The 14,516-nt window shown below is 40.1% G+C and overlaps 1 protein-coding gene across 1 annotated transcript in view; it reads right to left on the bottom strand.

The window, feature by feature from the left end:
* Positions 1-376: 376 nt before the first annotated feature.
* The window catches only part of mta1 (metastasis associated 1), a 48,429-nt gene continuing 34,289 nt past the window's right edge, over positions 377-14,516 (bottom strand). Inside the window, exons 5-18 of the mRNA XM_080871411.1 lie at positions 13,743-13,806; positions 13,269-13,386; positions 12,038-12,140; positions 10,608-10,707; positions 10,014-10,202; positions 8,809-8,883; positions 8,582-8,640; positions 8,141-8,304; positions 7,355-7,506; positions 6,029-6,218; positions 5,830-5,919; positions 5,524-5,679; positions 2,813-2,961; positions 377-1,293 (exon numbers count right to left, since the gene is read on the bottom strand). Coding sequence (XP_080727537.1) covers positions 2,852-2,961; positions 5,524-5,679; positions 5,830-5,919; positions 6,029-6,218; positions 7,355-7,506; positions 8,141-8,304; positions 8,582-8,640; positions 8,809-8,883; positions 10,014-10,202; positions 10,608-10,707; positions 12,038-12,140; positions 13,269-13,386; positions 13,743-13,806 — 1,570 coding nt within the window. The 3' untranslated portion in view covers positions 377-1,293; positions 2,813-2,851. The remainder of the gene's footprint in view (positions 1,294-2,812; positions 2,962-5,523; positions 5,680-5,829; positions 5,920-6,028; positions 6,219-7,354; positions 7,507-8,140; positions 8,305-8,581; positions 8,641-8,808; positions 8,884-10,013; positions 10,203-10,607; positions 10,708-12,037; positions 12,141-13,268; positions 13,387-13,742; positions 13,807-14,516) is intronic.

Below are 14,516 nucleotides of genomic sequence, written 5' to 3'. Positions count from 1 at the left end.
GATTGTTTCAGTTATCTGCTGCACTACAATACTGTAAACTGTACATGTGCTGTGTCCAACTTTCTAAAGCATTTCATTGTTAGCATCATTACTAAAAAGTGAGTTCAGCCCACCATCACCTAAAGACAATGATGCAAATTCACTAAATTGGTCAGCAAAACCACCAGCTTTACCCAGCCACTTGATTAGAGACTTTAAGGCTCAGATATGTTCTGATATAAGGCTAAAAAGCCAGCACAGGTTGTCAGGCGTCTACAGAGCCTAGGATGTTACCCCAAAGTGAAAAATGTTTGCAGGAGAAGAGATGTAATCTGCAAAGCTGCTAGCAAACATACAATAAACACACAAAGGACAGGACATGAAAGCAGAGCACACTCCTGCTTTTTTTTTTTTTTTAGTTTTCAGATGTTTGCTTACAAAACATGTTTCTGGTTGTGCATGAAATCTTTTCTAATACTAATCATATAACATATAAAGCAATTAGGAATGAAAAATTCTCCATTATTTTTTGCATATACCCTGTTTGCATACCTGCAGGAGTAAGAAAGACGGGTAAACACCAGCTTGAAAACAGAACATTCAGTGCAACTTTCACCTCCGTGCACAGACACCAAAGGAAGAGGGGGGAAAAAAATCAATTACCTCTTTTTTTCCTTTTTTAATTACACTTTAGAAGCATAGATGCATTACTTATGAAAAAGGTAGAAAAAACACCAAGTCTTTCTCAATAAGTTAAACCTCTCTGGGCGAAGAGCAGGGCCGACTCACACAACAGAAAATTTCCTAGAAAGCATTCAAATTCAGAAAAACAAAAGACATTTTGAACTCGTGTCACTGAAATCAAAGTGCGTCTCTCTTTTTTTTTTTTTTTTTTTTTTTTAAACTTGAGAAAAAGAAAAACACAGAAGATGCAAGTGGCTTTTGTTACGTTCCTTCCACCCTTTTCCACAGGGTTTTTTGCAAGCATTTTTCTTGAAACTTCAAGTTTCAACGTTTGATCGACAAACAAATAAGCTGAGTTATAACTGGTAAAAAAAGAAAAAAGAAAAACATTAAAATAACAATAACAATAATTACAAAGACAGTAATAACGAGAAATGTAAGTAATAAACACAGTCCTGTACAGTCAGGCTCATTTTCTGATTGACCACAGCCAAACTGATCGATTAGTCTTCAGAAGTCTGATAGACTCATACTGATTGAAGAAAAGTAGCCAATGCTGTCGTCTCCTTTCAGCTGCCCTCGGCTATGGTTATAGTGGGAAAAGCCTCATCCAATTCATATCCCCCGCTGCTGTGGAAGAAACACACGAGGGAAAGGTTTTACACACAGTTAATGACAGCTGACAGCAAAAACTCTCAAAACTGGGCAAAAACCATAATGTTTTACCTCTCATTAAAACGTTAAAGTTTTCATACCCCTTAAACTCTTCTTGGCTTTAAAAATAATACTGAGTATTTAGTTTAACTGCTCCTTACCTTTAATGAAAGCACAAATTGTTTTTGATCCTAATGCAACATCAAAACCAGTGTTAATTTTGACAACAAAGCTTAATTAGGTTTTATTCATCATTTAGGCATCTAGATTCTTTTAGCTTTAGATTATAGTTGACTGAATCGAAAGTTTATTTAGTTGACCAAAATATAAAGTGTAACAGTTTACAAAGCACCTTATTTTCATTGACATCAAATTCAAAAGGAGTCTACATTTCAACTCTTCTCTCCCTCCAACCCTGTTTATCGGGGGCAGACGTGACAACCTTCCTATGCAAGGAGATCAATTCTGATTGACTGAACGTAATTAGTTCTGATTGGAGTAAACTTATTTTCAAAAAATAAAAAAAATACAAAAATTAACACAGGTCAGAACATTTATTTCCATCTGGAATTGCATAAATCCCCCCCCCCCCCAGCTGCCGATTGTTTTGAAGATGGGAGAGTCAGACCACTGTATGAGGTCTTCTCCAGCACATCCAAAACATTCTCAAAGGCCTTAAGGTCCGGATTTAGTTGTGGCTAGTCATATTCCCTGAACTACTAATCATAATTTGAGTCTGATGAATCCTAACATTGGTATCTTCCAATATCCCTGAAAGAAAAAAAATCCACTGCTGGGAAAAATCTGGTCACTCAGTATATGGTAGTCAGCTGATATTGACCTGACCACATGGAGCAACCCCTGATCATAGCACTGCTTTCACAGGTTTGTAGGGTAGGCACCAAGCATGATGGGTGCATTCGCCTCTCTTCTTACCCTGATGCACTCATTACAGACCACATGACCTTCCTCCATTGCTCCATAGTCTAATCTCTGTTACCTAACAAACTGAACCCTTATTAGCCCAAGTTTAAGGCTACACAGCCACTTAGTCTCAATGCCTCTCTCTTCACACTGTGTTTGTGGAAATGCTCTTACTTTCATCATTAAAACACAGCTGTGACTTCTACTGTTGCCTTTTTTTAGGATTTAAATTCACCAAACACTGAAGTGATGCAACACAGTCATTAACAAAGATTTCCTGATCATATTTCTCCCTCAGTGAGAAGTTCACCACTATTCTTCAAAGCAATGTATCTGTAGGTTTGTATCCTAGTTGTAATAGATACAAGCGCCTTAGATGCTTTCTTTGCTTTGATTTTTTTGATTTGTATTTTACTTTCGTAGCGTCTCAGGTTATAGGGGTAGCTGGATAGGCGTATGTTTTTCCTTTCCTCGTTTTTGGCGAAACAACATTGTTAGACAGAACAGCAAAACTATTAACACAAAGGCAATTAAAAATAAGCATCCTCACGGGTAAGTGGGGATTTCTCACCTCACTGAGGTTCGCAGTGAAGGTTGTCCCGCAGAGTGCTCAGTCCAGTTCATGTACCTCGTCCTGGAGGGACGATGAGGGCCGCACTGCTTCACTCATTCGTTTGGCCATAATGTCCCACTGTGGAGCCAATACTTTGGATTTGGCACCTTAAAAAAAAAAAAAAAAAAAAAAAAAAAAAAAAAGAAGACCATGAGAGATGTCACGGGAGAAAACTAAAATAAATACAGCTCTAGTTTTTTAGTCTACAGGCAAACAACAGTATTTTCAGATGCTCCCTTATTAGTAAGGGGCTGCACAAAATTATTGCTTTCTTCTGCCCTCTGCTGGCTTCCTAAAGTACTTCAGCACAGAGGAAAAACAACACCAAACCTTATTTTTGCTGCGCTTTAGAAAACAACGTGTGCCTCCACATCTTCCACTTCACTACTTTTTATACGCTTCAATCAAAGCCCATCAGGCCAACACCATTAACATTCACATTTAGTTGGCAGCAACACAAAGTAGCAATAAAATGATGTAATATTCAAGTTAATTGATGTTCTAAATTGAAATTAAAAACTCTAAATGCACTCATGCTTGCTAGAGAAGCAACGAAGGCTATTTTGCAAATACTTGTTAGTGAGATTTCATGGCAGACTGTCATTCAGACACAAAGTTTTGTAAGAAGTTATATTTCTGCATTGAGGTCTGAGCGCCTCTCCTCAGCATTTACATGCTACTATTACATAATATTGTTCCTATGCTGTTTTGTGGTCTCAGTTTCTTCTTTTCTTTCTACTTTTCTACTCCTCAAACGATTTCAGCAAATCATCGCAATTCTTGACGCTAGAAGGAGACTTTACTCGTCCCTTTCACCAGCTTTTTACTCACAGTAGAAGCTTCTATTCACAATGATGCAGCATATCTCCAACTTCATACATATAGAAACATACTAAAGAATTTAATTGGCTGTTCCATATGTATAGTGTTGTCTGGGTTAAGCAAACAAGACAAAACGTAGCAAATTTTATAAGTAGCAAAGTTGGATGAAAGAAGTTTATTTTACCACTTGGGGGCAGCAAACACAAACTTGCCATTTAGACAGACAACAAATACAAAAGTCAAGATTTAAGCCTCTTTTGGTCCCCTTTGTGGTCTCTACCAGCTCCTAAGGGAAATACAGCCCTTAGGTTGTTAACGCCTCGCTACTTTCATCAGCTCCTCACTGTGCCTGCTCGCAGCCAAAAAGATGCTGTGAGAGCGTGACAGTAAACCAAAACAGTAAACCTGCAGGCGAAACAGCTGAACAACGAGCTGAAACTCATTACGACGCTCCATAAACTCAATTTGAGCAGCAGACTTGGGTCACAATTTCGTGTGTGTTCTGACCACAAATGATCCCTTTCACTCTGCCACAAAACACAGTCATTTAATAAGACAAATAAATAACGATGTTTAAAAGTAATGAAAATAAACATGCAACAGAAACCCTTTCTGTCCTCTGATATGATTGAGTCAGCTAGTTGGAAGTGAAACAAATGAAAACTAATCCCTAATCCTCGAACCTGGACGATTTCCAACTCCGATCTCCTCCTGGTGTGTTATCCCAGCATGGGCCTGAGGTGGGCTCATAGAGCAGTGGAGATACTCTCCCTCAGGATACACTTACCGAACCCTCCTGATCCTCCTTTCTCCCGTTACCATGACAACATAGACCGTAGCCTCCAGCTAAAGAAGCAAGGCCGATCGGATCCTGTTGCAATCTCCCTCTTGCTCTCTCCTCTTTCCATCCTTCCCTGGCATTCTCTCCCTCTCTTCATTTCCCAGTCTGTCTCCACCCATCTCCCATTTCACAGGGGAGAAAGAAAGTGGGACATAACGCCCCAAAAAATAAATAAATAACATATAACAACATAAGAGCCCCACTCAAACTGTTAACCCTTCGGCAGTGGATCGTAACTATGTGCTGTAGCCGCAGAGGTCGCAGGTGTAGATTTATATTCTGCTTAAATAATCTGTGTTAAATGATTCACAATAATGAGATAATAAATGTAAATGTGACATAATTGCAATAATTTAAAAACTGAATTTTAAAAATAAAAAGGCAAATACATTAAGTATTATTTAATTCAACTTCAAAACATGAGAACTGCCTCTTTAATGGTCCAAATTTGATCAAATGAGACAAGCAAACTACACCAAGGCAAATTCAAGTTGCCTGTAAACCTTTCAAAACCCTTTGAATGTTTTTTAAAGGATATTTTCATTTTGAGAAACAAAGGGGATTTTGATTAAAATGCATATTGATGGTACAAGTCTTTAACAACCAAAAAACAAAACAATGTTCAACATATCAAGCATAACTTGGGCATGTGCTGAATTCAAGCTTACAGACTTAAATGCTGATATATTTCTGCCTGCCCACAGATGCTGCACATCTGCAAGCCACATTGCAACCCACCCCCATCCCAGCCTGCTCTGTTCTATACGAAAGCCTTGATGCCGCTGCTGCTCTCCCTGCTTTTGGTTTTCTACATATCAGTGAGGAAGGGTGGAGAGGTGCAAGAACAAAGACATGCTGCCAAATATATACCACTGCAGATGGAAATAATCTTCTATGGTGGTTGTGACAAATAGGAGTTCGGTGAAGATGACATTCTTTGACGCTGACGAGGCAAACACATGCAGATTGTATATGTGCTTCAAAGTTTCTAGTCTGTCTGGCTCACCATCCAGTCCATTGTGCTGCTCATAGGTACGCTTGCCCAGGATGGTGGGAGAGCCGTTGTTGAGGATGGGAGAGGACTTTATAGGTGTCAGACTGCCTGTAGAGATTGACCCTCCGCGAGTCGGTGGATTGGGCTTGGATGGACGGGGATGTGCTTCTGAAACATGATCAGAGACACATGAAGAAAATGACAGAGGAAATAAATTCATTTTGTCATAATACCTAGCTCAAGGTATCACACCCAGTTAAAAGTGACCTGAAAAACTAGAAACTGAAAAATGAACATGTAGTGGCGAATTGATCTCACCTAAATACCGAACAACAGACTCCAGAGGTTTACGTTCCACAGGTTTCAGTGGCAAAGGCTTTTTTGGCCTGTCTGGTAATCGCAGAGCACCTGCACACATTCAGTGAAACAACACTGTCATTAGAAATATGAGGACGTGTACAGAGCGCCCAAATGTTATAACATGTCATAGTTATGCATGAGGGAAACGGTTCCTTACATTCTGCTTTGATGGCTGCTGTGTTGACTGGGAGGTAGGGGTGCCTGGCCATATATCGAGGTCTGATGATGTCCTGGCAGGTGCGACGTGCCATCCGTGTTAGGCTGGTGGTCTGCAGGTAAAAAGCCTGCCGGGTCTTTACAGCAAACTTGGGGCTGCCGCTGTGGCGAAGGGGCAGGCCATGGGGGCTCTAGAGAAGGTTTAGAGGATGAGAAACTTCTTTTGTAACCAAAATGTTGAACAGCCTGTACTAGTAGAAATGTGTATTTACAGTTGAATGCTAAATGATGGATTAGGGAGAGATCAATTTATCACAGGACTAAAGACAAGGAAAACATCTGGACTACAATCATTGCCTGATAGGAATTTAATGGCTACCAAAGGGAAAGACAGATGCCTAGAGTGCTTTTTAACTCCCCCCATAAAGTACCCGTGAAAGACAGTTAAGTTCTGACACGTCAGTATATGTCCGTAAAGTTGCGGTCCAATGACCATTAGAATAGGTCCTGTTTTTTCCCAGGGTAGCTGCACAGACAGAGATCACCTTCATTTAATTTCTGATGCAAACCCAGTCATTTTGTTCTATAAGCAGACCTGAAATATGCCAGAAAGTCCCTCAGTTCAGAAGAGAGCTCTCAGGGTTACTCCTAGTAGGCTTTCAAAGGGTATAGATTTAAAATGCACAACACATTTAAATGACTGGGCATGCTGAATGCTCTGTGCTGTAGGGATTTTACTGAAAACTCAACAGGATTGTAATAAAAAATATTTAAAATAAAATAGGATACACTGCTCTTTATTAAAAAGGACAAAAACCACAAGAAGAGAAATGCATAGATGTATGGTGTGTTTGGCATCTGTAGACCCCAAATTAGGACACTGTGGTACTTTCTCTCTTGAAGTAATAAATATTACTTTTTCACAGGTTGTGGTTGCCGCACTCAAAGATGGAAAGACCTACTTTCCACCTTTGATTCATTCTCGAGGCTTACTGGGACACTTAATGGAACTGGGCTGTGATTAACTCCACCTTTGCTTTTCCTACTGTCATAAGACAAAATGTTTGCTTTAAAAGAGCATCATTTGGACCATTTTCCCCCAAACAATAATATCATACTGATTCAAGCGTCTCAGATGTCATTTTCATTTTATACAATGACTGGGTTAATTTAAAAAGGCTAAATTAACTTAACTAATAACCAACATTAGATTTTTCTCTGGAAGATGAACTTTTGGTGAACTGCAAGGTTTCCGGCAGACAGTAAGGCTGTTATTTGTGGAAAGGAAACAAAGTCAATATGTAGTGAAGCGTGTGTGAGCTTGTACCATGTTGTTACGGTTGGGTCCGGGCCTCTCGCCATCCAACCTCGTGGGCATCTTCAGCCCTCCGTATTTCTTCCAGTAGGTCCAGCATGAGGCGCACAGGCGACATTGCATGTTGGGAGGTCCCCACGAGTACCACTGGTAGGAGCTGCTGGCTATACACACAAACACACAGCACAAAATCACATGGCTAAGCAGAGATGATTACAAAAAAAACCAAAAATGGGTGTAGTAAGCCCTAGCTTTAATCATTCATCGTTAAATTAAGTACAGCCTCTAAAATAATTCAAACAATACTTTGCTGCAGGGCACATAAGGCCATTTTCTCTTCTCTCTATTATGGAAATCCAATATCAAATGTGTGCCGCATACAAAGAGCACAGAACAGATCTTTAAATTATCTGTATTAGATTGAAAATACACCGATCTGAAGACAAGGATGATGGAGATCAACATAGGCTGATGATCTTGGATGCTAGCTAAATAAAAATTAGGAAAATCAGTACAAAAGGATGTTGTCATCACGTATACTAAAACTACAGACGCAGCACCCAAGATCCATACCAGGTTAATTATCGAGCGCAATTAAAGAAGCAAATAGATTTTCACACCGAGACTGAAAGATGTTTAATTGTCGCATCAAAACTGATTAGGATTTGCAAACATCTGAGGCTTTGACTGTATATCTATCACGACAATCTCATTTCCTCTAAGGAGGAGAAAGAACTCTTACATCAGGACAGTAGCTACTGCATTTGCGCAATAACAGGACACAACAGAATGACTTACTGTAGCAGCTTTCACAGGCTCTACCCAAGCCTGGGGTCGGCACTGAGCCTGGAGGTCCTGGGACCGCTGTACCCGCTGTACCCACTGTACCCGCTGTACCCGCTGCTCCATTTACCAGAGCTGGCTTTACATTGTTACTCAGCTGGTTAGGGTTTGGCTTGTTACTGATATAAGAAGAGATACAGAGACAAGACATTCACCAAGAGAACAAATAATATTCATCAGCCTGCAACCAGAGACAGTAGTTCCACTGATCCAGTACTGAGAGCGTTTGTGAATAATAAAAAGAAGAGTTTGTACTGTATAATGAGCGACAAGTGCTGAACTTTAAAATACCAGAGTTGTTGCTGTGACCTTCTCCGCAGCATCGACTGATTTAATACTTGATAATATGTAGGAAAATGAAAGCAGGCTGATAAAATGCTGCATCAAAGTACTCACTAGTTGGGGATGTAGACCTGCTTCAACTTGCTTTCTGCCTCGGCTGCTTTTAATCGTTTCTGGAGCAGAAAAGGAGGTTGTTGACGAGAAGTGCAGTTAGACCTAGTGAATTTCTAACCTTTAGGTACCAACAACAGATTTGTGAATCGCATGCAAATATAAAATTAATTAATATGGGTCACTTAGTTTTCTTTTTTCCTTAAGAAATATATAAAGGAAGTTGTTACCTGCTGTACATATCTATCTGTGGTCTTCCACATGTAGTAATACTCAATAATACTCGTCAGGGATTTCCAGGGCAACTACACAGGGACAGAAGAGGAAAATAATTATGGTTTTAGTTGAGGTGATGTTATGGGAACAGATAGAAAGAGAGGAAATCTTGCTGAAGGCAGGGAATGTAAAATTAAAGCTGAAACTCTTGATTACATGATCATTAACGACTTTAACTAACTGAGAAATTAAGATTGGTACTCAAATAAGATGATTCTCCCTTTCGTGACATTTATAATTATGAATGCTAAAATATCTGTGTATTTCTTTCACATTTTAAGGAACACACACGCATTCAACCTGATGTAGTACTCGCTCATTAAAAAGGTAAAGATACGATTAAAAAACTGAAGCTAAATCGTTACATTGCCTCTATGAAGTTTGAAAGAATATGAGCCTTTAAGTGGTGGCCCCACCCATACTGATGGTGTAGTCTTGTTGTTGGAAAAAAACCTCAAGTAGAAACAAAAGTCTGCAGCACTGACAGCAGATGGCCACCAGGTGGCGGACTGATGCACACAGTGAGAGAACACTAAAGGCAGCGCCACTCTTCTCAGCACTGAAGAACATGAGGCGCTTCAGCAGAGAAGAGGCAGCTTTCACTGGATGTTTGTTTAAAAATGCTCACTATTCATTCTTACCATGGGGCTGGACACAGTGCTTCTTTACAAGACTACTGTTATGCTTGAAAGTTGCATAAAAGGAAAATCAGCTGAACACCTAAACGAAGTCTAAAATGGGGAGAATCATAGGACTGGTTTGAGCTGTAAAGGTGTTGGCAAGTTAACTTCTAGAGGGTACGTATTACAGCCAGAGCTCTCTCCAGGATATTCCTTTATGTTTTCTGTACATAAAATTCACAATTTAATTTCAGTGCAAATTGCTGCATAAGTTGATAATTATAAAGCTTGATGAGCTGAGAAAAATCTGTAAAATGAAATGAATTCAAGTGGCTGTATTTGCAGCTCTTAAATAAACCAAGGACACTTTGCAATACATTTTGTTATTCCATTTGAAACCCAAAGTGGAAAACAGCACTTCTATGTCTGTCTGCCCGGTTCTCAGCTTACAGTCTTTATGTAGTTTCATATACTGCACACAAATATGACAGAACAAAAGCATGTTTCCTAAAATCAAATCCTACTGTTTTCCCACTTACAAAATCCTGCTGGATGTCGGTAAAGTCTTTGCCGTATTTCTCGAGGGCCTCCTCAAAGAGGTTGGCCTCCGAGGCGCTCCACTCCTCCATTTCATCCCTGCAGAGGACGGGTCCACCCTGAGGAACCAGTGCTGCGATGGCTCGAGTCATGTCGTAGCCTGTAGCATGGAGGGTGTCCATGGCATGAAACTAAATGCAAGACAAATCCATGTCAGTGCATGAGTTGAACCAATCATGCATTTCATTGCAGCTATATAATTATAGTTTACCAGTTTAGAGTGTGTAGACACAGCCTCCATGAGAGTATCTGAGCTGTTTCTGTGTGTCTGCATGTGTGTTTGTGTACATGTGGGTAGCTAGGGCTCTCATCCATGTTTTATATATGAGGAAAGGATCTAGGGCAGAATAGACCCACACTAGGCTGGCTAGGTTTTGGGGCCAAATGCTTGTTAAGGATAACCAGACACAGGCTTCAACAATCACTAACAGACTCACGCGCAAGGATTTTCTGATTAACAGTCCTCCTTCTCCACAACACCTTTCACATGTCATGTGTTAACAGTTTAAATCAAATCATATATATGTCTATCTCACCAAGGTGATGTCCCTGGAGGCTGCAGCAGCACTCATATGTAGGCTGGGCTGTCGGACAGAGCTACTGCAGTCCAAAGCTCTGGCAAAGGTACCTACTGACCTGTGGGACACATGAGAAACTACTGATATAGTTCCCTTTACAGAACAAACATGGAAGTCATATCAGCAAAGTCCTAACTTTGGTTCTTCCAAATAAAATATTCAAGTCTGTAGTGTGGTCAGACAGATAATGCACCTCAAGCAAATTTAGACCTCAACAGGCTAAAACTGCTTAGCAACCAAATATGGCTTGAAAACTAGATATTCACAGATTTTAGGAAAGGTTTGTAGTACTTATTAGTTTTAGTGAATTCATGTATTTTCTCTCACGCTGAGAATTAAATAACTGCAGCATCTTTACCAGGTGCAATCATAGCGTTTCACAACAAATCAAAAGTTCTACCACATTTAAATCTTCAATCTTCCTGAGCAGCAGTGCGCCGCTTTCAGTGCGGCGGCTATTTTATTTTCTATTTCTCATTCCCTGCAAGTCCCACTCAGATTACTTGCACTTGTGTGTCCATAATGTGCACTGGATCTGCTCAGCTGTGTAAAAACAATGACTCCTCAACTTGAATTACATAAAGGGGAATAGAATGAAGTCTCAGGGAGCCGTAGTTGAGACCATTTGTTGTAAATCTTCTCCCTCAACCACCTCAGGACAGAAAATACAACAACAACAACAACAAGCATGCTTCTGGTGCCACTCCTCGCTGATGTGCCCTCGCTCTCTCCACCAGTTATGGGGGTTGGGCTGGGTCAGCTTGACAGAGAAATTGATGTTTGCTCTCTGGCAAGTCAGAGCTCCACGGTAAAATAATGTGCCCATACAAGTAGTCAGAAACGGACTTCCAGGAAGCGATGTAAAAATAGCAGCTGAGCTGGAACCGGTCCAGATGTGCACAAAGACATGATGTCAAAGAGAAAATTGGAACAATTTAAAGAGGTGAGGTTTTTAAATTTAATGACTCAAAAAACGTCTTTATGGCACCCCATAATGCCCGTTCAGCATGATGGGTGTTTTTATTTTTTTTTAACCTTGCCTTGACCCTTCTAGTGACCTTTAGGAAGTTTTAGACTAGCTCTTGGATTCACTTCGGATTCAAGTACACCTGATTAAATGTAGTGCACTCCCTGAAAAAAAAAAAAAAGTATGCATGTGTTTTATAATAACTGTCATAATTGTTTTTAGATGCACACAAATAAAAGCCAGACATCACGGCTCTAAGACTGGATGGATTAAGTTTACTTGACACAGTTTTTTAATAAGTGAGGCAAATTTACCTTAGCATAACTAACTTTACAACTAACTCTCTCTGAAATTGAAAGAAATTACAAAAATCAGATTTGTTTTTGTTATTGTTATACATTTCATGTCTGAGCTGACTTACCGTGCTACTACTAAAAACTGATCAATCTGTTTCTCTGTCAGTGAGCTGTTGGGGTCCCAGATCTTCTCCTCCATTTTCTCCAGGTCCCTGCCATCATCCTCACCTAAATGCACCACAAGACAAACAAATGTGGATGCAAGTCCATTTTTAATGCTCTCCAAGATTGCCATGGGTCTTTATCGGGGGGGAAAAAACAACAGCAAACACAAAAAACTCAAGTTCAATTGTCTGCAATTTTCCTTTTAGATTAAAATAATAAATAAATCCTGCTTTGTGTGGGGCTTTAATGAATCCCAGAGTTGAAGAGGTGGGCTCTGTCAAGTTGCCAGCCTTCAACCAACGAGCCAGCCTGCCTGAGATTCTAACACATGTAGAAGAATTTCATTAACATGGGTTTAATTAGCAAGCCTAGTGTCCCATGGTGCTTTAATTGCAATTTCAGATGCATCCCACCTGCTAAGAATAAAATTCTGGCAAAACACAGGATGCCAGCAAAACACCATAATCTGGCAGAAAAACAGTCACATTTGAAAATGATTACCTGATTAATGATTACCTTACAAACTATTGGCAGAGAATGCCCGGAAAATATCCTTCTGCTCATCTAAATGGAAATAATAGTGGATTTGTGTTACTAACAAGTTGGATTTAAAAACATTACAGTTTGTACAAAACTGTCAAGTCCCAGTTATTAAAATGAATGCTTACAAATATTTTGCTACACTTTACGACCTATTATATTTCATCGTGGGTGTATACCTCAATGACAGCTTTTTTGATGTCAGATTTGGGATGCGTTATGAACAGTTGTCTTCTCTGCGGGTGACTGTAAAGTCATCAATTGTGCAACACGAATGCAATAAACTGTTATTTCAAATGCTGTGATTATGTATAATCATTGTTAGTCCACAGTGTGATTGCCATGGAAACCCAACTTGGTTGTTCTCTCAACTTTACTCGTAACAGAAAAGAGGAAAAAAAGTGGTGTATTAAGGCAGAAAAGTCATAAAAGTTCATGACATGTTCCTGAAATTTGAGCAGTTGCACAAATATTAAAAAGTTTGACAGTCGTGGCTCAGACTGTTAAACTTTTCCCATTAATGCAGACATATTGCTAAAAAAATAATCAGTCCACTGCAGGGTAAAAAGTGCCCTGCAGAAAATGGATACAGTGCTTCTAAGCGAATAAGTCATTTTTAAAAAGCAGCCAAAAATTTTAAGCACAACGTACCTTCCTTCAGGAGGTCGGTGATGTCGGCCTGGTACTTGTTCCCAACACGGATCTCCCCCTTATCAGCCAGCAGGGTCTTCTGCTGAGGGTCGTATACCAGCGAGTAGAAGAAGGCATCCTGGGAAATACAGATGACAGGAAGGTGTGAGGATGCAATGAAAGGAACAGGAAGCGGGATGGGCGAGCGGAGAGGCGAAAGAGTGGGGTGTATCAGTTGGTCTGCGTGCGTGTGTGTTTGTGTCTGTGTATTTCCCCCCTCTCCTAGTCTCTCGTCTCCTCATTACAGTACGTGAAAAGAACATTCTAGGTCAACACGTTGAATAATTCATCTGGAAACAAGAATCTTTAAACTCATAAGATTCTTACTCTCCTCTTCTCTCTCTCTCACACACTCACACACACACACACACACACACACACACACACTGAAATCTAAAACCTAATTACAGTTGAGACTCCATCATGACCACGTACCTCTCTGTCCAGGTAGGACTTCAGGGCTTCTGTCTCGTTCAGCAGCGTCACACAGCACTTTCCCCTGAAGGATGTAAGAAACACAGTTAAGGAAGAAGTGAGAGAAAAAGAAAGAAGAAAAAAATTAAGAAAGACACAGGAGGAAGTCATAGAGGAGAAAAGTATGAGCCAATATTTGACATGTGAAACATTGAAAAGCAGACGGGGCTTAAAGTCCATGGGATTTTAAGTGGTTATGTAAGTGCAAGATGAAAGCTGCTCTCTGGTCCAAACTCCTCTGCAAGAGAAATGTAGGATACAGCTCAGAATCTCCAATGATGGTATTGATTCAGGTCCAGTTTGCCCAGCTTGGTTTTTTGGAGTTTTTTTGGGATAAATCCTGGTCCCGTGTGTTGACACCAACAGCACTCATCCCTGTCCCCAAACTGCTACAGTCTGAACTGGGATTATTTACCAGCTAATTAGTCATACCTCTCTAGCCTGAAGCAAATACGATTTGGCAGGGTAATAAACTCAAGCACACTGTGTAACCTCGCCACACACTGTTAAGTTAGAAAACTTAATCAAGCTTGAATTCTCACTAAACAAACTGCACATCAGAGCATTTTTATTCGAGCAGATGTCAGTTTGCTCTTCTTGTGATTTCAGGAATGTCAAGTAATAATATGCTAATGATTAGGTAGGTTTGCCTCGAGCTTACTGATGAGCAGAGGTAGGTTTATATCTAGAAACAGCTTTCTGTTGACATTTACTGCTCAGCGTGTACCCTGCATA

The sequence above is a fragment of the Rhamphochromis sp. 'chilingali' genome (genome assembly GCF_963969265.1).
Source record: "Rhamphochromis sp. 'chilingali' genome assembly, chromosome: 21".
In the NCBI taxonomy this organism is placed as follows: Eukaryota; Metazoa; Chordata; class Actinopteri; order Cichliformes; family Cichlidae; genus Rhamphochromis; species Rhamphochromis sp. 'chilingali'.
Note: the sequence above shows the minus strand (reverse complement) of the source record. Positions and strands in the feature narration are given on the sequence as shown.